Genomic DNA, 24566 nt, shown 5'->3' on the forward strand with positions numbered 1-24566 from the left:
GTGTTCATAATTAAATATTTCAATACCTTTGGAAGAGCTACCTGCTGTGAAATGGCAATTTGTAGCTTCTGGGGTGGTCAATAAAGCCTGTTTGCTATGCAGGAGGAAGCCTTGTTAGGTGGTCAAAGAGGAAGACCAACTACAGTAACCAGATAACCAGGTCTCTGGCTCTGTTTCTCCCTTTTCTGTCTCAAGAGCGTAAACTTGCATTCTGTCTCTTTTGCATTTTCTCTGTCATCTTCTTAATCAAGACATTCACAAACTATACATGTATGGAAAGAACTGCCTGTCATGCTTGTAGTACTCCTCGTGACCACTGAGGGTCAGTATAATACCAAGGATTTGTTCTGCTGTCCTCTAATATCCCTGTGAGGAAATTGGTTTAGATCAGGTTACATGTTTGCTTTGGAGAAAAGCAGGAACGTAATCAACTTATACATCACAAAAAACACAGCATAATATTAATCTTCCTCAACAATATGGATGGAATTACCTACCGGAAACATCCCCATACACAAAAATTGCTTGACCTAACTTTGTTTCATTGCTTCAATAAATGTATGCAGTTCATTTCAGAATGTCTAACAAAAGCTTGTGTTTCTGTATGTCTTTTTTTCCAGAGTACTTGTGATTATTTTTTGTGTGGTCCAGTCACAATGGGAAAGCAAATGCTGTTACACTCTCAAAAATCATCATCATTTAACTTTGTTACTTAATAATTTAACATGCTCCAGTTTGAACCTCAATGCCATTGAAGGATGTAAAATATCACCTAAGGATATTCACTAAATGAATCATTCAGAGCCTACACTCAAGACGTTGACACAATTACAATTACCCATGTCCGAGAGAAAATCTTGAAGGTGTGGTCACAATCCTCAATAGTGCGTCACTATGGGGCAGCTAGTCATGAAAAAACATTGCCAACACCTTACAACAAGGTTACAATAACTACCATGTAACTACATAGCAATAACTATAGTACCATATGAACTGACATGTAGTTACACTTCATTACAGTTTAGTGGTACAAGTTATTTCAGAAGTTAAACTATGTATGGGGGCGGTTGGGCCTTCCAGGTGTAAGTGGATGTTAACACTGATCGTGTTTTGGTTACACAACCATCAACTGCCTCTTTACATTCACACCCCTTCCCCATTCTGTGCCTTCTTACACTTTTGTAATAACGTATTACTAACCTAATATCATTTAATTACGTAGCAATTATTTTGGGCATAGAATGTTTTGCTATGTAGTTACATGGTAGTTAATGTATTGTTATGTCAAGTGTTGCCAAGAATGTTTACAAAATGTGGTTACTATTGCGACACATTACTGGGTATAGGACTACCCGCAACTCTGTGCAGACTCCAACAATGGATCATCGTCCAGGCAGGAACCAGCTGCTTCAGAAATTACATTAATATATTTCCCTGTGCTCAATGGCCCATTGGCCACTCTAATCAAGTCAGAGAAAAACAAGGCTATTACTGACTTACGATGACAAATAGGTCACCCTTTTTTTTTTGATGGACAATGCTTGTAATCTAACTGGCATTATTCCTATTGGCAACTGTACAGTGTTCTCCAGTATTCTCCAGAACATGTGGTTGATCAGTTGTTCAAAGTTCAGATGCAGGAATACTGCCATTGTTTGTCAGAGAATGGACAATAATAAAAAATTGCCACATTAACTGACTCATTACACCAACCTTTGTCACCAACAGTTTACGTCAGCATTGTCCAGCATTAAGAGTGAACCATTATGTGGGGGCAACAAACACAATACGTATACAGTTTGTTTTGCACTGAGGAAAGAAAGTAACATTCTGACAAGGATAGGATCATAGAATCATCCCAAACAATGGCACACTGTTCAGTTTCAAGAACAAAATGTTATTGTGTAAAGGCATAACAAACACATTAAGGCAGTATGACACTATTACTAACTGGAACAATTATTTTGCACTTGTTTCTAGATACTTCTACTTTGTTAACTAGTTTATCTAACTCACTTCCACATGCATAGTATTCCTGTACACTATAATTTACATTTACATTTATTTACATTTATTCATTTAGCAGACGCTTTTATCCAAATCGACTTCCAAGAGAGAGCTTTACAAAGTGCATAGGTCACTGATCATAACAACGAGATAGCCACAAACCATTGCGAGTAGCCAAAACATGAAGCACACATTGTGAACAACCAAAGTAAGTGCCAAAGGGAAGAACCATAAGAGCATGTAGTTAAACAAGTTACAATTAAACAACATGAACTGCTATAAGTGCAAGTGCAAGTGTATAATGTAAATCCAGGATCAGGAATTCAGCTCAGTTGTCAAATGTTTACAAACTAACACATGGTAATACAGAACCATCTTAGTTGTATCTCAAAAGATGTCAAAACCAAAAAATACTACAAAAAACTGTATATAAAGGGGGCCTGCGTAATGTTACTTTGACAAAGAAAAAAAGTGTAATACCATGCATAGAGAAGTAGAACATGGCACTTTACAGTAAACTTGTCTCGTAAAATAAACTATTTAAACAGAGCGTCCCACAGGCCTTGGGCATGATTGTGCTGTGTCCATGCTTATGTGAAAGGCATAGAGCAGTAAGTGCTCTGGACGAGCATCGCTTGTTTGTCACAATAGGTGCTCTTGAGCGTGAGATTTTTCTGGGCTTTGCAGTTTAAAGAATGAGCATTAAAGGCTCAGCATAACTGGGGAAAAGTATTCAATTTCCAAAGAGAAGTTTGTTATTAATGAGCAGTTGGTTTGGATGCTTTCAGTTATTTATAAAATTAAATACATTTAATTTTGAATAAAATAAATGTATAGGGGAAAATAAGGGATTGTGTACCTTTTGTGCAAGGTGGAGAGGAGGTCTTGAGGAGGAGTTGAGAGAGTGAAGACTCTGACCTTTGCACAGCTGAGACTACTCCTTCCATTAGTTCAAAGGTATCTCCATGCAAAGACAAGATGGCTGGCACTAGAGAGTGCGGATGTGTCCATAACTAGTGGCAGCCTCGGCTTCATCATGGACAGGCAAGAAAACTGGGCCCTTGGAAGAAACAAGGAAGAGATCTCTTCTCCCATCTGACCATATACTGTAGCTCTCTAACATTGCGTTAATCCATAACTGCAAGCACACATACCAACAGCTTGGTAGTCTTGAAAAATATCCTCATAAATCATAATTTAATGGCTGATGTGCACATCTCCTACACATTCAGGTATAACTTTTCTTAGACATGTAGAATCTTCCCTTCTCAAAGGCATACCAAAACTGACAAGCTGTGTATTTGGAATGTCCAGATTGTTTGCTCATTGGAATGTGTCTTCACTGGCTGTTGATACATGGGGCAGGCCCTTGTCTTCTCTTTGTGGTGTGTATGATGCTATCCAGACACTGTTTACTCTCCCTGGGCATTCACAGTGCTATTCAGATGAAATCAAATCCCCTCTTTTGTAGTTCTAAGAAACGGAAAGCTTTTAACAAAGACATGAAGCATACACAGACCTGTCTTGTAATCTATCTTTCATCTAAACTTAATTTTATATAATTTATACTTAAAAGCAATTCATAGATCTTTTATTTAATTCCCCCCCCCCCCCCTTTCCTTTGAAAATGCCCTGCACTCGTCATAATTAAACGCCTCAGAACAACAAGATAGAACTAAAATGTAGGATAATTGTATCTGCAGACTGTGCTCTATGTGTGCCATGCATATCAGCTATGTGCACTGTACATGGCTTTGCATACATACCATCCTGTGCAATTTTATACTATATGTACATGAAATGCTTATCTGTGTGAATATGTTTATGCATGAATTCTGTGTGAATGTGTAATGTACAAAATAATGAGTGTGTATAATCGCCACTGTAATTGCCAATGTAAACGCCATTGTAGTGTGTCTGTATGCAAGCACTGAAAAAAACGTGCTAGACTTCAGCTCAATTTCTCTTGGCCCTTTATAATCCTACTGTATCTGCAGACAGTGAACTCATCTAAAACTGAACTAAGACTGATGCTTAAATCCAAACTAAAACTAAAATCAGCTAAGTTTACATTAAGTCAATGGGAACATTTTATAGATCTATTTTCAATAATACAAACCATAATCAAAGTTTTCCTCTGCTACATACAAGTAAATTGGAAATGTTTATACGCCACATTCGGAGAACAGGGTCATCCTAAATATACTATATTGTAAAATAAAAAATTACACCACTGACTAAATACCAAGTACTGTATCTTATGTAGTTTATTCAGAGGGCTTTGAGGATTTGACAGATAGGCAAAAAGGAACCTTTTTCTTCCCTGGGTAAAAATGGTTTAACAACAGTTCTAAATACAACAACTGTCACAGCACTGACGTTCATCAACAATGGAAGTCCCAGCAAGTGTCCAGTTAAAACACTGGTGGTGAAATGGGAGATTCAGAGGTGGTGGTGGTACAGTAGTTTACCAGGGTGAAACATTGTCTCAGCTCTGTGGAGAAAACAAGCAGCATGTATTTGGTGTAACTTCACAGTCCTGTGTCAGCTACTATTTATAGTGCCCTGCAAAAGTATTCACCCTCTTTTAAACAATTTACCTTTTGAACCTTATTGCCTCAGTAATCATTCTCCTACCAATCTCCAAAAACATACGGTATGTTTGTGTATTATATTTGTTATTAATAAGATAGATTAATACAACTTTTAACTACTTTTTAACCATGTCTATACAGTATCTAATAAAATAGAAAATTGCCTATTTTTTAGTAGGTTGATGATTGAAGTCGGTAAAAATAAAAGAAATTGGGTGAACACTTTTGCAAAGCAATGTGTATTTCAAATGTTTTGGTAACAGTTAGTGATTCTGAGGAAATTAAACCACAGGAAATAATGTAATTTCAGTACATTGTGACTTTACTATTTTCTAAATGCAAATCACATACAGAGGACAGTCAAATAAAATATAACTGAACTATAAGCAACATGTGGAGAAAGGTGCGACAGATCTTCAGGCAGTTCTTTCTTTCTCTCTTCCCCTCCTTCTGTTAATAGAGTTGTGCTTGAGGCACAATTATGTTTCATCATCATACATTGGCCACCATGGCTGCCACAGTCAAAATTCCTGACATCATAATCACAATGTTTATGGTTATTTTTCCTTTCAGATTTAGGTTATATTTATGAGAACCAGATTGCCAACCTTGGACCATAAACCCGAGGCTTAAATTATCTTACTGCTCTGAACGTGTCCACATAGAAACTCTCAAACTGGTGATTGAGCTACCACCCCAATCAAATCAAATCTGTTATAGACAAATGCAATTGTATATTTTCATGGACAACCTTTTACATTTGTATACAAAATATTGTATATGCAAGTCATGAAGGATGCACATCGCAAAACAAAGTAACCAAAATCCATATGCACACATACATACTTTGGCAGACAAGAACAAGTTTGTTATTGTAAACAGCTCTCTCTTCGGTTTCCTCTCAATTCCTGTTCCCATGTTCACATTCACAGCTCCAGTTTCTGAAAGATCAGAAACCCTTATTTTGTGCTTTATAAATCCTTGGACCAATCAGTGCTTCTACTCTAAGAGCTGACCTAGGTCCACAGTATATAAGTCCACTGTCTCTCCAAAGTTTGTCACAACTGAGACTGTCCCCTGGCTGCAAGTACACATGCTCCCCAGTTTACCTAGAAAGTACTAAATGGTCAGACTGGTTACCATCAGGATTGGTAAAGAGTGTGTAAATGGTTGCACAGTTTGGGGAAACAACCAAGACAAGGGGTTTTATGAGACTTTGCGCAGCTTCAGAACACTAAGTTTGATTTTGGCACTTAACTTGGATTTGGAAAACACTTTTATTTGTGCTTAGGTTAGAGAGATTGAGAACTACATAAAAAAGATGTTTGTGCTACTAGATTAGGAAAGGATATAATGGGTGTATGATCCGTGTAAAACTGGGTTAAGGCTCGGTAGAATCCTATTTGGCCTGGACAGACATGGGGAACATGTGTAAACCACTGATGCAGGGGTGCATCAGGAGTGAAAGGGAGTCATTAGACGTCTTCATCAGAGAGTTCCTGCAGTCCAGTGTCCTTCTCAGGGATGGCCTCCAGGCTCCGGCGGCCGCGGGTGGACTCCGAGCCTACCGAGGCCACCTGCGCCGAGTTATCCTTGCACAGTTCACTGGTGAGTGCGGCATAGTGGATCTGCTTGAGGTTTTCCTGGACCTCGCCTCTGGCATGCTTTAGCAGGTCTGCTTGGCCCTAAGGACACCAGACAAGGGGGTGTTCACAGTACTAATATAATAGAGGGCAAGTACCAAAATCTTCACATTTCATCGTGATCAGTCACAACCATACTTTTTCGTCTAATGTATCACAATGGCTTATTTATGCTCAAATCTTTTTTGAATGGTATTTTATCATGGTATTAAAAGAAAGAAAAATTTGCTGTTTTAAGTTTTAGTCAAACAGGTCACATGAAAAGAGAAATTCCGAAAAGCAACACACTAAAATATTTACATAAAATCCAACAGCAGCTTACATTGTGTCACCTGTACTAGGAATCCTTACCTTGAGAATTGTGATGTTCCAGGTGAAGCTCTCCACAGCCTTGTGCAGCTTCCGGCCCTTCAAGCCCTCCTTTACGGCCAAGTCGTGAAGGTTCTCATGAAATTCCATCGCTTGGGGGGGGTTAAAGGAGTCAGAAGTCATGAGTTGTTTTTCCTTAAACAAAGGAGTCGCTGATAAAATAGATAAATAGAATTTACCTGCCAAGACTGCTGGAAATGTCTTCTAATTCAGAGGTTAGTGTCACAACGATAGTAAAAAAAACCTTGCTTAGTGCTCAAGGGCCGATCACAGTGAATGCGTTTCTATAAAACACGGCTGCCTCAAAAACGGCTTGTTAATTTGGGGTTTTACAGCAGGTGTGCCTGTGGATTGGGGCTGCGTGCGCAATATGTGACATTGACGAGCTGTGCGACTTTGCGCCGCAAAGTTCTTAATATTTGAATTTGTATGCGAGTCAATAAAGCGCTAAAGAAAGGCGCTCAAGAAAGGTGCACTTGCTTGGCGCTCAGTAACCTTTATTGACAACTATACATAAGGCACATTTATCGAATGAACAAACATTAATTGCACCAATAATGAACACATGCAGCCCACCCATCCTAAAGCAAAATGTTAACAAATGTTTTTAACATTCATATTAAGGCTTAATTAACTGTAAGTAAAGTGTGACTTTGCAATGTAGGTAGGAGAAAGAAACAGAAAGGGCTAGTGTGGGCAGACACACGACATCCTCTCACTCTTGATTAGCATCAAGGCAGAGATTACATTTGTCTCCTAAGGAGATTTCAGTTTATTTTCCTGTCTGTTTTCTCTACTTTTCTGCCCTAAGGTGACAGACTGAATGCCCCTCACCAAAATAATATGCCACCAAATGTCAACATCACAGTCATGGTTGACGTGATTCTGGTTTGCTGTGTAGTCTCTAAAGTATTGTATGCTAGTCACTGAGGAGCTTACCGTACTTGCAGGACAAAAACTTACCGGAACTATCAAATACTTCTGGTCTAATAAATAGCTAGTCGTCACAATAGCAAACTTTGTTTAAGGGTGGTCTGACTGCATGCTTAATTTCTGTGTGGTGCTTTATCAGGTCTAGGTTAGCGTCGAAACAGGTTGGTGTTGTTACCATAACACCAAATACATTTTGTTTGTTAGTATGATGTGGATTGACTGTCCATTCTGAAAAGAGCTGATGTTGGCAAAGTGCTAAGACAAATGTGTACGCATCAGCCTTTCACCTAAATGCAAGAATGTGGAAATGAGCCAATGTCATCAATTATTGATGACGCCTAACAAAAATAATTTTTGATTTTGCTGTTAGCATTGGTCTACCGTTTTAAGCATTTTGAATCCTACATTGATATCATTAAGATTTATTTCAGTTGTACATGTTGTTTAATGTATGGCTCAAATTTCAGATTTTGCAGATAACATTTTCCCCACCCTCTGGTAAAAAGCTGCAACTACAGAGTCCACCATGTAGACATGAGGAATGACTGTGCTTGAGATGGAGCTTGCATACACAGAAGTGGGTTGCTTGGCAACGCGCTGTGGAGTTGGGGAAACATTTCAAAGTGTAGCATTTCAAACTCAATTCTCTATGAGTTTATGCTCACTGACAGACATTGTATGAAGGCGATTAAGGCTCTCAATAGCCAATGTCAGGAACATACAGGACCGTTGTACATCAGGTGGGAGAGAATATTGCCAAGGACAATGAGGTCCCATCCAGAACCAAGTATTCCTTTGTGTCATCTTGTCATATCTGTGTCTAGAACTCAGAGTTCTTTTTCTGATTCATTATAGGCTTACAGGTAGTTTGGAAATTAGACGTCAATCATCAAAACCTCTTCACAGTTATATTAGAAAGATAAGTTATATTAGATAACAACATGAACTAGAACAAGAACACCCTACAATTTCTGGGGAAATTGTAGGGTGTTCTTGTTCTAGTTCATGTTGTTATCTAATATAACTTATCTTAACTCACACACAACTCATGTTGTGTGCTTGCTTGCGTCGGTTGCAGGTGGGTCCGTCCCCTTAAGTTTTTATCTTCTAGTGACATTTTTCAAGCATTTAGCCTACTCATATTGCGTAATTCATAAAAAAAAAAAAAACTTTGAAACAAACGACTGTAATAACGCTGTCAACGGCAGTATTTCAGATGGAATCGCGATTCAAACAGTACCATCTGCCAACTGAAAATATGCCCCCAAAAACGTAAATAAGCTTGACATCTATTTAGGGAGAATTGGCTAATTCAAAAGAGGTTTGCTACGAGCAAGGTAGTTGCGGTGGCTAGCCAAACTTCACTGAGTGAGGGGATTGTTTGAAAGCGCCGGAAATGAGAATGTTTCTTTTGACATAAAGTTTAGGCTGTGGCACTGAAGCCAGCGACGCACCACACAAGCTTGAGTTTAATACATTATTGGGTGTGCTGAAGCCTTTGGCGAGAGCACAACCTTTGTTCTCTCACATATATATTTATTATTATTTATTTTCGCCCCCCTAAAACTCAGTCAATATTTGGCCTACATACACAACGGCGGTGTCAAAAGGTTCGTCTTGGTAGCGATTGCGTTGCTTCTATTGGAATTTACGTTCCGTTGCATGGTTTGGGCTTAAGTTGAGTTTTTGTGGCGAAAAGTGAAGCTAACGGTGGCTAATTTGCTAGCCACAGTCACTGACGTTACTAACGTCACTACGTCACTAACGTCACGAAAACACGCGTGACTACCTGTAGCAGAACATTCGTTTCGCATCTGTTAACTTGGGGGATAGCTAGGCTAACTATAGCTTTACTGCAAGGCAGCTGCAGAAACGCCACAAGCAAAGAGGCCAGGGTGATAACTATTTACTCATTTTACTTTGTGATATGACACACAATTGTGATGTGTAATGTACAATATTAGCTGATATTATTAAGGAAGTAAGTCCACATCTACTTTCGGAAAAAGGTAGTCTCCTATTTCACTGAAATATTAGCATCATGACATTAGCCTCTGTTGCCCGGGCAACACATACTACAGTGGTCTATGATGTATCTGTTTTCAATCGTTAAAATAAACATTCCTCACATATACATTTTCGTTGTAGGATTTATTATGACATTAGATTACAAGTAAACGATTTGTGGGTGAAATTATCATTACCTGTGGTTTCAATCCAGTGTATCACTGCAACGCTGTAGCCTACGCGAGACACACGACAAAAACATCTAACATACACAGCTGTTTAGGAAGTCAAACGGCGACAGAACATGTTCGGCACTCCCCTTACTTAAATCAAAAGTCTATCTAACTACTAACCTGAACTTCATTGCCACAGCCTAAACTTTGTCAATCTGTTCATGAAAATAATTAATTTCAGCCTAAACCGTACAACGGAACGTTTAATCAAATTCAACCAACGCAATCGCTACCGAGACGAACACAGCAGTAGTCTAGTACTGTACCGTAGTAGTAGAATTTACCGGGGCAGCTTCTCCACACAGGGCTATATCGCATTTTGCGTTGTTACCTTACAATGATCGCTACCAGTGAGCTTTTTATGAATGAGCGATTTTCCACTAAATAAATGTCAAGCTTATTTACGTTTTGGGGGGCATATTTTCAGTTAGCAGATGGTACTGTTTGAATCGCGATTCCATCTTCTACTGCCGGGTAACGTCGTAGAATAATCTTCAAAGGGGGTTCTTTATTAATGAATGAATGCAATGAGTAGGCTAAATGCCTGAAAATATCACGAGAAGGGAAAAACTTAAAAGGACGTTTAAGTCATACAGATTAGGTCAATTTTAACACCGGTCTGCCAAATTTATTCGTTTTGATTCAACGATGAGGCTGCCTCTTGCAGGGGAAATGAGAAGAAATCTATTTCATTCTACACTTCACTCGTATTTTGAGTTGTAAATGAGCAGCAAAAAAAAGATGCTTTTAAATCTATGTAATATTTATTTATACATAATAAGTAGGCCCTATGCATTTTTATATAAAATATACAGGAATATCAGTTGTAAAAATGGCATTAAAATCCCTGTACAACCGACGCAAGCAAGCACACCCTACAATTTCCCCAGAAATTGTACCCTCTCTAGTTATTTATAGAGATTACATAGATTTTGCTGCTCAGTTACAACTCAAAACACGAGTAAAGTGTAGAATGAAATATGATGTCTTGTCATTTCCCCTGCAAGAGGCAGCCTCATAGCTGAATCAAAACGAATAAATTTGGCAGACCGGTCTAAAAATTGACCTAATCTCTATGACTTAAACGTCCTTTTAAGTTTTCCCTTCTCGTGATATTTTCAGGCATTTAGCCTACTCTTATTGCATTCATTCATTAATAAAGAACCCCCTTTGAAGATTATTCTACGACGTTACCGGCAGTAGAAGATGGAATCGCGATTCAAACTGAAAATATGCCCCCAAAAACATAAATAAGCTTGACATTTGTTTAGTGGAAAATCGCTAATTCATAAAAAGCTCACTGGTAGCGATCATTGTCAGTAACAACGCAAAATGCGATATAGCCCTGTGTGGAGAAGCTGCCCCGGTAAATTCTACTACTACATTACAGTACTAGACTACTGCTGTGTTCGTCTTGGTAGCGATTGCGTTGGTTGAATTTGATTTAACGTTCCGTTGTACGGTTTAGGCTCAAATTAATTATTTTCATGAACAGATTGACAAAGATTAGGCTGTGGCAATGAAGTTCAGGTTAGTAGTTAGATAGACTTTTGATTTAAGTAGAGTGCCGAACATGTTCTGTTGCCGTTTGACTTCCTACAGCTGTGTAGATGTTTTTGTAGTGTCTCGGGTAGGCTACAGCGTTGCAGTGAGCAACACTGGTTTGAAACCACAGGTAATGATAATTTCACCCACAAATCGTTTACTTGTAATGTAATGTCATAATAAATCCTACAACGAAAATGTATTTGTGAGGAATGTTTATTTTAACGATTGAAACCAGATGCATCATAGACCACTGTAGTATGTGTTGCCTGGGCAACAGAGGCTAATGTCATGATGCTAATACTTCAATGAAATAGTAGACTACTGTTTCCGAAAGTAGATGTGGGCCTACTTCCTTAATAATATCAGCTAATATTGTACATTACATTTCACAATTGTGTTTCACATCACAAAGTAAAATGAGTAAATAGTTATCACCCTGGCCTCTTTGCTTGTGGCGTTTCTGCAGCTGCCTTGCAAGTAAAGCTATAGTTAGCCTAGCTATCCCCCAAGTTAACAGATGCGAAACGAATGTTCTGCTACAGGTAGTCACGTGTGTTTTCGTAACGTTAGTGACGTAGGGACGTTAGTAACGTCAGTAACTGTGGCTAGCAAATTAGCCACCGTTAGCTTCACTTTTTCCCACAAAAACGCAATTTCTACTTAAACCATGCAACAGAACGTAAATCCCAATAGAAGCAACTCAATCGCTACCAAGACGAAACTTTTGACACCTAGGTTGTCTATGTAGGCCAAATATTGACTAAGTTTTAGGGGGGCAAAAAGAATAATAATAATAATATATATGTGAGAGAACAAAGGTTGTGCCCTTGCCGAAGGCAAAGCACACCCAATTACCCAATTAACATGTATATAACATTCCCTGCATCTCTACTGAAAACAGCTACTGATCTGAGACATGCCTTTCTGTTTACTTCTTGTTCTGATTGCTTTGCTCTTTGCATGCTGTGGTGTTGACTGAATGTTTAACTGTGCTTGAGTATTTGTGGTTTTGTACATGTTCTGTCATGTATCTGGCTGCTATGACAATTACATTTTCAACAAACTACAACCTATGTATATTTTGGATGGAAATCTGCATTTAATGTTTTGCTCTTATCATGTCCAAGGACAGATTTTTGGGCCCATTTGATGAACATGCAAATAGTTTAATACATACTTTCAATATTTAAAACAGTTCTCAGATCGATTTATAATATTTGAATGCAGTGAAAAGAGCTGGAAAATGTTCTCATTGTTCCTTCTAGATGATTCCCTTTGATTTTCTTATTAGATGAGCTTGATCTGCACATCTTTATGCTGTTCTGGTCATGGTGGCAGCTGGGGCAGCTGTCTTTGAAGTCGTTTCACTCAAGCCATAGATGTTTACCCCACCTAGCCAGGCCCTATCGCAGCCACGCTTTTAATTAGAATAGCTGCAATTTCGAAACTGGTGAGTATCAAAAAACAGCCTGGATCACAGTGTTTCAAAGCTGAGTGATGTCCAGGTCATGCTAATAAGTCTTACAGATCATAGGGGATGGGGGCATAATCAGTTCATCTTTTTGTTAGTGTAATCTTTGTGGCATACTTCACAGAGGTTTATATAAAAGAGAGGAGATCTAAGGAGCGGTAAATCTTTGCTTAGAAATGTCCATATATGGGTTTACATTGACGATATTCTCTCTTACCTGCTTTTTGGGTTTGCAGTATTCTCTCATAGACCCCATCTGAATGTTCCAGCAGTGTCTTACTGGTCTGGATCACCTGAGAGTAGAGGAAGAAGCAAGTATTAGACTATTTGAGCCACAACTGTGTCTTTTATCTTTTTCTGCGGGCTGAATGCCTATATTTTTGAGTATTACGAAGATATCAGTATGTAATTAGTTAGTCCAGTAACTGCATGTTGTTTGTTATTATTTTAAAACATAGAAGGGTGCCACAGGTAAGTACTTGTATAAGGTATGTGTCTCGTGTCATTGACTGCACAAACCTCGACAGTCTTTTGCCATTCTTTGGCTGGGGCTTTTTTATTCATTGCGGTAAAAAATGAATAAAAAATCTTCCAAATAAATACAGAGAGTTTATAAATTTATCCTTTACGTTCAGGACAAAATTGACTTGTACATTCCCTCAGTGACTAAATAACACTGCAAGGTGACGTTATCAAGGTAAGCTATCCTGTCCCACGGCCAAGACAGAAGCAAAGAGGAGACGGGGGGAACGACAGCTGTTTTGAACAAAGTGCCAGGCCACTTTCAGACAGACATTGAGCGGCAACGCACCCCCAAGATCAATCCCTTTGCCATGCCAATTTTCCAGCCAGCCAGCCAGCAAGAGAGAAGACAGCAAAGGAAGGGGTTTATTGCTGTTTGAGAGAGTTGTGCCAGAAGCTAAGGGTCACTGTGATGCTGCACAGCTAGATGTTCTACTTCCAAAAAACATGAATAGCCCTTCCCCCTAAAGTTAATCCTAGATGGCAAAACAAGGAGACATAATGAATAATTTAGCTTTCCAGAATAAAATGTACAGCTAAATCTCTATATTTCAAGATGGGAAATAAAGATGTGTTTTTTATGGCCCCAACCAATGTCTTTCTACATTACATTTTTGCAGTGCACCATGCTTACAGAGTGGAAGGTCTGTGTGTCTAAGGAAGGGGGCGGGCTCTTTGTGACAGTCCACAGCTGCAGTAACAGGGCACTGAGCTGTCATGCATACTGTGATTATTTTACTTAAGGGTGAAGAAATTACTGCCTTGGTGGCAGACGCAGGATCACTGAGGTGTATTTATAGCAAACACCAAGGTACATGGGTGGTCTTAAAGCTAGATCAGCTCATTAAATAGTAGTCAGGATAAGTATTATCCATTCATTTAACTGTGTGGCATTTTACATTGTTTAATCTCAGTAGAATGAAAAATATATTAGTTAAACCATGACGCACATTAGGGTTAACTGCTGTAGTGTTGTTAATATGCTCATATGAAGAAACAGAAAAGCAGCTGGGTCCGTATTGTAATTGGTAGGATTCACAATTTTTATCTTTGGCTCTATAGATGCTTATAACTCTGCTTATAGTACTGCAAAGACATGCAGACATTTGGTGAAGGTAGTAATTGATGGGAGTAGGGTACCAATTGACCAATGACCTAAAAAGGTCCCTCCCTTCCTTCTTTATGAAACTTCTCATCAAACAATATGCAAAACCACCCATCATTATTGGTGGTTACCCAAAGTAATACAAAATATTTTAACTGTCCAAAGTACTTTTGGTGAGCTTTACGTAAAATATAACTAACTCTACACTACTCATACTTTTTATTACTATGCTAATACCAATTAATTTAAATACAACGTAATTCTGAAAGCTTTTTAGCAAGCACTTCCTAGCAAGAACATTTACATTTTCTTTAGACTTTCTGTCAAACGGTCTGAAGTATGGTCATATTACAGTTCCTCAAATGTCTTTCCTAACTTGTGTTAGAAGGTGTCATGCAAGATCTGCAGGTAAAAGTTTGCATTTCATTCCTCAATGTCAAACATGACATATATAAAACATGTAAGTAGCCTAAAGTTTGCCGCTAGCTCTAATGTTAGATAAGCCTAAGAACCTAGATAAAACTTCACTATCTTGGTGGGTAAATTAATGAGTACCTCGCTTATGTTCAGACCGTCTCCTTGCGTTTTATTCCGACACATTCAGAATCATTAGCCTACTGCTTTGGCCAGTGTCGCTGCGGCTCGCTTTGTGCGTGCGCTTGTAAACTTTATATTTTAAAGGCTCATTATGATGGCTTAGTAATTCTCTGTAACGTAGAAAAGTGTTTGCAATGTTACTTATTACATTCTTTCTCAGCCCTGGAACTCAAACCTTTTTCTGATGCCCCCCATAATATATATTTAAGGAATTATAGGCTATTAATTTCATAAACATGCGATGACCATGAGTCAACTAAACCTGAGTGAAGTTGGCCCCCCACCCAACGCAAAACATCGTCAAAATAGTCTCAATTGTTTGTGCTCCATTTGTGCTGCAGTTATTTTCGTTTGTGCTGCTTTAATTGTTTAGATATTAAAGAATGTTTTATAGGTCATCCTGAGGTCCCTCAGCCCCCCCACATATTCCAAATGAACCCAAAATAGTCTCAATCGTTTGCGCTTCGTTTGTGCTGGTTTGTGCCGTAAATCTTCTTGTTTGTGCTGCAGCGGTATTTTTTATATTAGACATTTAATTATGGGTGATGATGTCACCAGCCCCCCCACTCGCTCCAAACTGATTGTAAATATACCTATAAAACATTCTTTAGTATCTAAAAAATGAAAGCAGCACAAACGAAAATAATTGCAGCACAAACGGAGCACAAATGATTGAGACTATTTTGACGATGTTTTGCGAGGGGTGGGGGGCCAACTTCACTCAAGTGTCAAACCAATGGCTAAAATAACGACTACTAGTCAACTACGACAGTCTTTACTCGGGGGCAGCCCTTGTCAGCTCTATTGTCAACAACAATTCAATCACTTAACACTACACATCTAACAATAGCGAAGATAGACTGTCAAATTAAACAGACAATGATGTATTTAGTATACTTACAGTGTCATAGACGTTGACCACCTTCTTGAGGACATCGGGTAGCAGTCCTTGGGGCTCTAAGATGGGGTACTGCTCCTTCAGGTTGAATACTAGTAATCGGTTGTTGTCTGCCCCAGTCAGTCGAGAAGTTAGGGCCAAGATGCACTGCTTCAAGTTAGCCACAGCTGAAAGGCCACACAGCTCTTTGAAGGGCACTATGGCATTCTGCAGAAAGAGGGGGAAGTTTGGATAAGTACCTGTGGGCAGGTGTATACATAGCACATGGGGTTTACATAAGCCAAAAGTACTTTAACTATTACTCATTTTAATTTAGTTTCTCAACTTAGCTATTTTTCTACATAAAACAACATTTATCTTGTTTGACCCCTATTCTTCCAAGTACTTTCAAGTTGAGTTCAATGAAAATGTTGTTTCTCCATATTTATGAAACCTGACAACAACTGAAATGACGGTACAATAGAGGCTTTCAGAAAACCTTCACCACAGTAAATGTTTATGTTGATAGAAAGTGTCTTTGTTAGTCACTCAAGTCAACTGACCATTATCACTTGCAGTGCACCAACAATAACAATTGTATACACACAAGCCTACTGTTAAACAGAGGACAAAGTAGGAGACAGCCTAATATGTGTTGTAGGGCATCTTAGGGCCAGTGTTATCACACATTGAATATAATGTACACAAAGCTACTAAAATAAACCTTTGTACACAATGTGTAATGAAATGCCACCAAGACCAACAAGCTTCAGGAATTGAGTATCCAGTTCCCTCTATTGCATGTCAATACATGTAAAATTGTGAAAATCGCATGAAAATGTGCAAGCAATGCTGTTTTGAAGTGCCAGAGACTGATAGGTATTAGTCTCAAGATGAACTAGACTATGTAAATATCATATAGATACTTTAAGGGACATTCTTCTTCAAAACTCATCTGTAATTTACACCACCAATTGAATAGGACAATAAACATGTTAAAGGAAAGTTCATACCTGCATGTTTTCTCTGAGGTCAGTTGCCTCTTTGAGTGGCAGAGTAGCTGTCTTGAATACATCATCAACAGGCTTGATCGTCAAGACCCTCATGGTGGCGTATTCCCGACTCTGCTTGCCCTTGCGCACAGACAGCCCTCTCTTGTGAGGCTTACCCCCTCCCCTTCTGTTCGTGATGGCCACATGGACAAAAAGCCAGGCATGAGGCAAAACCTCACCTGTGAGGGATTGAAGTGGAATATGCCGGAATCCTGGCTGTAGACACTCAAAGGGAATTGTGTATTGGCCAATGAACTCATCGCCAATGTAGTCATCATCCAGAACCACAAAGCGCACCATGGCCAGCTCAGGGAGGTTAATCTGGAACTCAAAACTTTCATCAAAGAGTGGGTTTTCCCCATTCTGATTGACTGTTTTAGTTCTTTGCTCAGCACAATCGGCCGGTATACCATGGATCTCCACGTAAATGTAAGGATCGACAACGTCCCCTTTAGCGCCTGAGCCTTTGGGTTTGGGAAAGTTTTGTCCACTAATAATCTTAATGTGCAATAACTGTGGAGAGACACCAGGCACTGAATCTTTAGTGTTGGCACTAAAGTAAGACACCTGTTCCCTCATGATGGCTGGCCTCAGAACATAACCACAATTCCCATTCTGACGGAACCAGCCAATATTTAAGTCCATCATCAGACCTGGTGTCTGGTAGTTCATTGCCACAATTTGGCAACCACACTTCCAGAAGTCCTGAGGGTTCATATTACTGGAGTCAATTCGCATTGGGCTGGGGTACACTCGTGCCAAAAACTTCTTGTTGTAGTTTACAAAGTCTCCAGGGAAGTCGCTGGCACATCGACTGGCAAAGACTTCATTAAAAGAGCAAAGCTCCCAGTGCTTCTGGCTGTGAAAGGACGTTGGAAAGTCTTTGAACTCAGTTGATTTACACAAGGTTACGAGGTCAGAGAGGTCCTTTGAGAGTTGGAACTTCTTAGGCGCAACACTCTGTAGTTCTCCAGGCTCTATGTTCATTCTTTGGGACATCTCAGCACCTTCATCCTCATCTGTTACCTCACCTTCTGAGCTTGTGCAGTTTGCGCCGAGCCTCTTCCCCTTTAACAAGATTTTACCCTTCAAGTCACTGGGTGAGGGAAGGTAGCTATCCTCTGGTTTGGGGGGATTCAAGTGTATCCTATCCCCAAGTATCTTTTTCAGATGCTGAAACATGACCTTTTGCTGCTTTAATGAACAATGGTTTTCCAGACATAATATTAGGGGGAAGTCAGATGCCACAAAGGCATATTTGTTAATGATGTCAATGACACTGCGGAAGACTATTTGCGAGGTCATTGTATGGCCAGTGTAAATGACAGGTTCATTGTCTGGTCCATCCCATACATCTAGATCGACACTACGACAGCCCATCTTGAGTGCTCTGATGTACCCGGTGATGTCAGAAGGGCCTCGAAACTGATCTTCAATTAGGTACGTGTTGTGGGAGGCATTGATGTAATAGTGGGATAGAGGCTGGTTCATGTCCTGGCAGACAGTTTTTTGTTCTGGGTCAAAGATATGGCACTCCTGAGACATTAGGTAATTTGTTAACCCATCAAGTGAAAGCCAGCCCTTCATCTGACCTTCTTTAGAAGGTTCATAGTTTTGAATGACTTCCAGACTTGTGTCTTCACTAACCTGTGCCATACCCTGCTCAGCCTCCAGAAACATCATTAAGTCCTTGGTGTCCAGAAATTCCTTATTGCTTGAGAACTGGACAAGAAGGAAGTAAATTTCTGGTCTTGTACAAAGGTCATGAAAGACTTCAATGAATTCTTCTTTACTCACGTCACAACCCATCTTATCTTTCGCTTTGTGGAGCTCCTTGAATTTGAGTTCTATCTTAACATTTTTAAGTCCAGGGTTAAGGTTTTTGATTAGTTGTACAGCATCACACAAACTGATGTGCTTGGTATTGTTGATCACAGCCTCATCAAAGAGTTCACCTATCCATGATGAGCGCATGTTATTCTGGCTGCTTTCAATCATATTCAGAGTAAGTTTTCCATACGATTTCAAGTATCTAAGCCCAGTCACCCATATGTTAGCTATATCAGCTGAATTTGCCACCAAGTCCAAAGATTCATAGTTCTCCCCGTAGATGATTGAGAAAGCACAGTCTTCCGATATTTGATCATTAATTCCATTGGTTCTAAAAGTGTCTGTGTTCTTCCCTGTCCGCACCTCCTTAATGGACTTAACATCAATTTTGGCTTTGTCTGACTCCTTTTTGGAAGGCTCCCACCTGAGAGACTGCATGTCTGCGTCCAAGAGGAAGTATCGATGATAAACACGGGAGTTTGAGCGAACCTTCTTCAGTTCAGATCCGTCCACCATGGCATTGATGCAGTCACTTGCACTACTGATCTTCTTTTCCGTTGGCATGCTACTGAACGACACAGTCTTCTTCCTCTCTTTGCGCTGTCTTGAGCCATCCTGTAGAAAAGAAGAACATAAACAAACTAAACACACTCACCTGAGCTACCAGTTCATAGCCACATACATCAGTAATAACATTTCAGAAATGTAGCAGAACTTTGAATGTTTACACTCAGTAGACAGATTATTAGATACATCTAGTACCCCCCACCCCTTTGCCTTCAAAACGATATGCATCTGCCTCTGTATAAGCATGTGCAAAGCACATTGGAATTACTATTAAAGCTTTTTACAACATACCTTAAGATATGCCATTAGTCAAGCTCCTATGCAGGTTGAGCATTCACCATCAATTTAGAAAATGCTTTAGCCTCACCATAACCACTCAGCTCTCATCCCTATCAGTTATGCTTACCCTGAGGCTTGCCATGTGACTTTTCTGTCCTTTGTACGCACTTACTGACAGTGCTCATGAAAATCTATAGGCCTGTTTGCTTTACCGTAAGGAAAAAGTCCATTGGAAATTAATCGTTTTCAGATCAAAGGAGAATTGACTTCCCCACATATATTTGAAAAACTGTAAAATTGCAGAGTTTAAAGTGAAACAATGGACAAATTGATTTCTGATCTAAAAGAGTCACATTGAATACTTCATATATATAACTGTACAAAGCCTAAGAAGAAAGCTGCCAGCAGTGGATGAAACAGTGAGGGAGGACCCATTTTCAGCTAAACACTTTCAACCAACAAACTTTCGTCTGCTAGCTAACTGGCTAATATGTTTTCATTTATAACGCTATGTAGATGTGAGACAACATTTGTGGATTTAAAAAGTATGGTTACCATTTCCTGGTATTATTACTACTATTACTATAACTAATATTATTATTACCGGTAAACTAACATTACCCGCTGTAAAGTTTAGCTAGCTAATGACAACTATAGGTTGGGTTGCATTGTCTCATGCTGGAGGTTTAATGTACCCTACATTTCATAGACTATAAAGTTGAACATTACATCCCAACAGGCAATTACAAATTCATTTTCTTTTAATCTTTGTAGCATTTTGTGAATGGACGGCCATCTCCCGAGTATCCTAACACTGTACAGTAGTTCTGTATGCTTTTGCTTCAATTATTATTTTTGTCTACTTCCTTGTTGATTTAAAAAGTCAGATAGTCCTCCACTGCATATTCCATTTCATTTGGCCTCGATTTGGAGGAAATCGCAGAGGTAATACTCCAAAAACAATCCCTTTTTTACTGACCGGAAATATGCTACTTTTCCCCCTCCATGCGCCATACCCTTAGAAGCATAGATAAATATAAAGACCTTTATAGATCTATGCTTAGAAGTGCATCTTGACGGACTAGCAACAGTAACTAAGGTGGATGGGCTTCTGCGAAAGATCTATTGGCTCGAAAGTAGCGGCCTGCTCAAAATTGAAATAGAATTGATATTCCACTTCAACCAAGCTGAATTTGTTGCTAAACATAACGAGGACCTCATTAGCTTTTACAACATGTTTTTACTTTTATTTTCTTACAAAATAAATCTTACCTATCGTACCTTTGCATGCTGGTGCAATAAAAATATTTGGTGTAAAATGTCAAGACATGCTTTGAGAAGCATGAATGGTTTGTATTTACAATTTGTCAACCCCTGTGGAGATGAATTATATAATGCTATACCATTTCTGAGAGGACCTAACCTAGAATAAACGTATACACTATGGCTACATTTCTCTAGACAGTCTCAGCTGCTGGATGGTTTATGCAGCTCCTAGGGAAGAAATACAAATCTAAAATGCATGACTGAAGATAATCCGCATGATCTGGACAAGAATGTGGACTTTATCTGCAGGAGAGCTTTCATTTGTGTTGACCTCTAGGTGTGGCTGCCTGCTAGCCCTATGTTCTGGATTTATGTTGAATGGCTAGGGCTTCCAGGCCCGGTTTCCGCCTCAGGATTTCCTCTTCCACTTGACGGGGACCAGCATCAGTCCCCCAGGCCAGAAAACAATACAGCAAAACTCCCCTGTGTCTTTTTTGTTGTGTTTTTCCTGAAAAAACTATTTTTGTTTACATAAAACGTAAAGGGGGATTTCCTTGCCAATGCTCATTATGTGTATTCAAATGGTTGGTATAGAGGTACAGACTGCTGATTGTATTATGATATTGTTTTTATACTGTACTGTATATTATAATACAATGTGCCATGTCTCATGGATTTTCTCTTCTTAAGTGTAAACATTGTTTAATCAATTAGCTTCATAGCAGAAAGGATCAAAGAGATCAGATCCCTCATATTGGTGTTAGATCATTGTGGCCAAAAAAATCTTAATCTGAGCACTGACCAGTGTTTGACATAACGTTTCAGCATGCTTGATTTGCCTTTGATACTTAAAAGGGACCTTAATCTGGACAACCAGGTCGTGTCTTGACCAGGCCAACGAACTGTGAGAGCTGACACCTCTCAGAGCAAATACTTGCAATTCTCGAATTACATTTACCTGAACTAATATTTATCTTAACTGTTAAAACCCTTTTCCTGGAATGTTATGGTCCCTGAGACATGTACAATTCCTGTATGATGTCATATGTCTGAGGAGCCACTACAGTCCATCCAATAAATTATTTGCATGTCATGTGAACTGTAGACGTAAAGACTGCACAGAGAGAAATGCTTTGTGAACTGTAGGATTGATTTTATGGATTCAACTGTTTAGCCTAGTGCCTTTGAATAGGGGTAATTCAAGATCAAATAAAATTGAGAATTGTAATGAGTGAGTTTCAAGTTTAACACTCCTAGGGCGCAACCATGCTGCTACTCTAAGCCTAATGGCTAACACTCTGGGCATTTGATATTGTCATGCCACCTCAGGTACATTTGCTGAGATTCTGAGATGGATACCTAAACCGCCAGTAAACTCACCTAGATTGTGAGATCAATACACCAAATTCTTTCAATTTTGCCTTAGACGGCACAAAGGAGTATTAGACGATACCCCACGCAGTCCGCGGTTCCAGAATCTTCGCCTTAGTGGCAATGTAGGCCTATTAGGTCTAGGCTTTATTGATTTTAACAAAGTCTTCAGCATTTATGAGCAACCAGTCAAGCAGACAACCTTCAACTTTACTGTGTAAAATTTACTTAATTAGGCTTTTCCCTTTTCCTGTAAAAAAACAAATCTATAAGGAAACACCTGTACACAAAGCTGAGAAGATGTAACATACTGGACATAAGAAAGAGACCACTGTCACAGAAAAACAAAGACTTGAAGCTGGTCTGAGCCTCAATATAAAATATTTTGTGAAGAAATAATACTCCAATGTACTAAGGAACAATGCCACCAACTGCAGACCAAGAGTTCAAGACTGAAATTCTGCTTTTCCTAGATTAAGAAAACACCAAAATATTGAGAAATATTATTGGAAAGAAGTAGGCTCTTACTTAGAAAGTAAAACACTTTGTAGAAGTTCTAAGAGCTGTTCTAGGAGTGGTTCCCAACAGAGACATTACATGTGTTTACTAAGTGTGTGTGTGTGCGCGCATGTTTCAATAGGTTAACCATGTGCTAGCCAACTGAAACAAAAAGGCCCCTTTTCGACTTTTCCACTTACTTAGGTTAGTAAATAAAATATATTACAGTACACCCTAACCCATTATTTTGTAGCAAGCCCATGCATGGAAGTGGGCCTGGTTCGTCAGCATATATTACTTGTTAAATAATTTGGTCTCTACTGGGAGGACCATGTTGTCTAGTCGAAATTTCTGGACTTCTAATTTGACAGATACAATGAAAGGATCCTACGCATCCGGTTATAATTATATGCAAAACTGTACATTCTTACTGTATACCTTTATAATGCTGCTCCTGCGAGGTATTCCAGATTTGGCATCCAATGCCAATGAAGTATTGTTAGCCGTTTCCTGTCCCTGGCTGTCAGGGAGGAAGATGAATCCAGAGACAACCATGTCTGGCGTTATCCCACAGTCCCCGTTCAACACCGATCCTTCGCACTGCGTCTTCCCAGCTGTCTCATCACTGGGCACTGTCGTCGTATCCCCAGAATTTGATGGAGACGAGCCGCTGTTCTCTCCGAACTCCGCCATAGGCACTTCACGCACACAAACCTAGCAAGGAGCGGTCAGCTGTTGGACAGGCGTTTCTGTTGCAATGTTTTTCTTCCAATTTCCTTGCGAACGTATTACCTCGTTAAAATATCTGCACGTTCCAAAAAATCTTTCACAATTTACAGGACACCTAACAGTGACGAGTCTTCCATGGTTGGTGCTCTGTAAAAACATATATATAAAACAATAAAGGATTGATCATCTAGCGACATGTATCCACAGCAACAACAAAAAATACTAAACATCCAACGTCGATATGTGATTGCATGAGTAATGAATTAAAATTACAACAGTTGCTACCTTGACATTTGGGTTAAATGTAATAGGCTTTCACCTGCTTGGCAATTCATGTATTGTCCTACATATCTTCATTCATCTTCTTTAACACCCAGTACGAGCATTCCCCTCTTCAACAAGTTAAACAAATGCTGTTCCCGAAGCATGATTTGTGCATCATCACACACAACCTAGCTCTTGGCTAGAGCTAGCTATTACCATTCACCAGTACCACTAGTACTGTACCAGCGAGCGAACACGTTTAGACCAACTATGCGCTGGCTAGCTAGATTGCTCTAGGTATAACAAACCAGAAGCTATGCAAATTATGATAGATTTAGGAGAGAAAATATGTATACCATTTAACAACTTTTATATGTGTAACTTCATCACACAATGAATCAAACATTTCCATAGCAACTTCACTTGCCTGGTTTGATGAGGTCTTATTTAACAGTGTCAGAGCTTCATTCTGATCTGCTGTGTGGTGTGGGGCGGAGTGAAGAAAAAAGGCTCGTAGGTAGACTACCTACACTACGCTAGCAAAGCATCATCAACTAGATTTGTTAGTTTGGCGAAATATCTAGTTTGTTAGCTAAAAACGTCTGCTGCTGATAGGGCTGCGCTGGCTTTACTAGTTAGCTACTGTGCGCGGTGAGCTAGCTACGTAACTAGTCTGTACAACGTAGCTCAGTTAGCCCTAACTGTAACCAAGTCTATGCAGGCTCAAACCCCTTAATATGTTTTCGAACTAATTGCTCGCTAATTGCCTGTCCCTGCAAACATTATTCGTCCACATATTTGCAT

At 39.4% G+C, this 24566-nt stretch overlaps 1 protein-coding gene across 4 annotated transcripts; it reads right to left on the minus strand.

Moving 5' to 3' along the window:
* Positions 1-4261: 4261 nt before the first annotated feature.
* LOC134023340 (inactive phospholipase C-like protein 2) lies at positions 4262-24008 on the minus strand. Of its 4 annotated transcripts, XM_062465375.1 has the most exons (8): positions 23818-24006; positions 23562-23645; positions 23208-23483; positions 16920-19403; positions 15931-16134; positions 13023-13098; positions 6596-6705; positions 4262-6286 (listed from the first exon to the last, which is right to left on the minus strand). In XM_062465375.1, exons 3-8 carry the CDS (start codon positions 23460-23462, stop codon positions 6077-6079), a joined length of 3339 nt encoding a protein of 1112 aa, XP_062321359.1. In that variant the 5' UTR covers positions 23463-23483; positions 23562-23645; positions 23818-24006; the 3' UTR covers positions 4262-6076. The 4 variants fall into 4 exon arrangements, with proteins under 4 accessions (XP_062321359.1, XP_062321358.1, XP_062321360.1 ...); XM_062465374.1 differs by having other exon boundaries at positions 23208-23645; XM_062465376.1 differs by lacking the exons at positions 4262-6286; positions 6596-6705 and adding an exon at positions 12214-12767 and having other exon boundaries at positions 23208-23645; positions 23818-24008.
* Positions 24009-24566: the final 558 nt, after the last annotated feature.

Source organism: Osmerus eperlanus, chromosome 7 (genome assembly GCF_963692335.1).
Source record: "Osmerus eperlanus chromosome 7, fOsmEpe2.1, whole genome shotgun sequence".
Taxonomy (NCBI): Eukaryota; Metazoa; Chordata; class Actinopteri; order Osmeriformes; family Osmeridae; genus Osmerus; species Osmerus eperlanus.

Bases quoted from the DNA above. Each gene is read 5' to 3' on its own strand.
- LOC134023340 (XM_062465375.1), bottom strand. From the start codon at position 23,462: ATGGCGGAGTTCGGAGAGAACAGCGGCTCGTCTCCATCAAATTCTGGG. The intron at 13,099-15,930 runs GTAAGTATACTA...CTCTACTCTCAG, and splicing joins TGGTCAACGTCTATGACACT to GTGATCCAGACCAGTAAGAC. The intron at 6,287-6,595 runs GTAAGGATTCCT...TGGTGTCCTTAG, and splicing joins GGAACATCACAATTCTCAAG to GGCCAAGCAGACCTGCTAAA.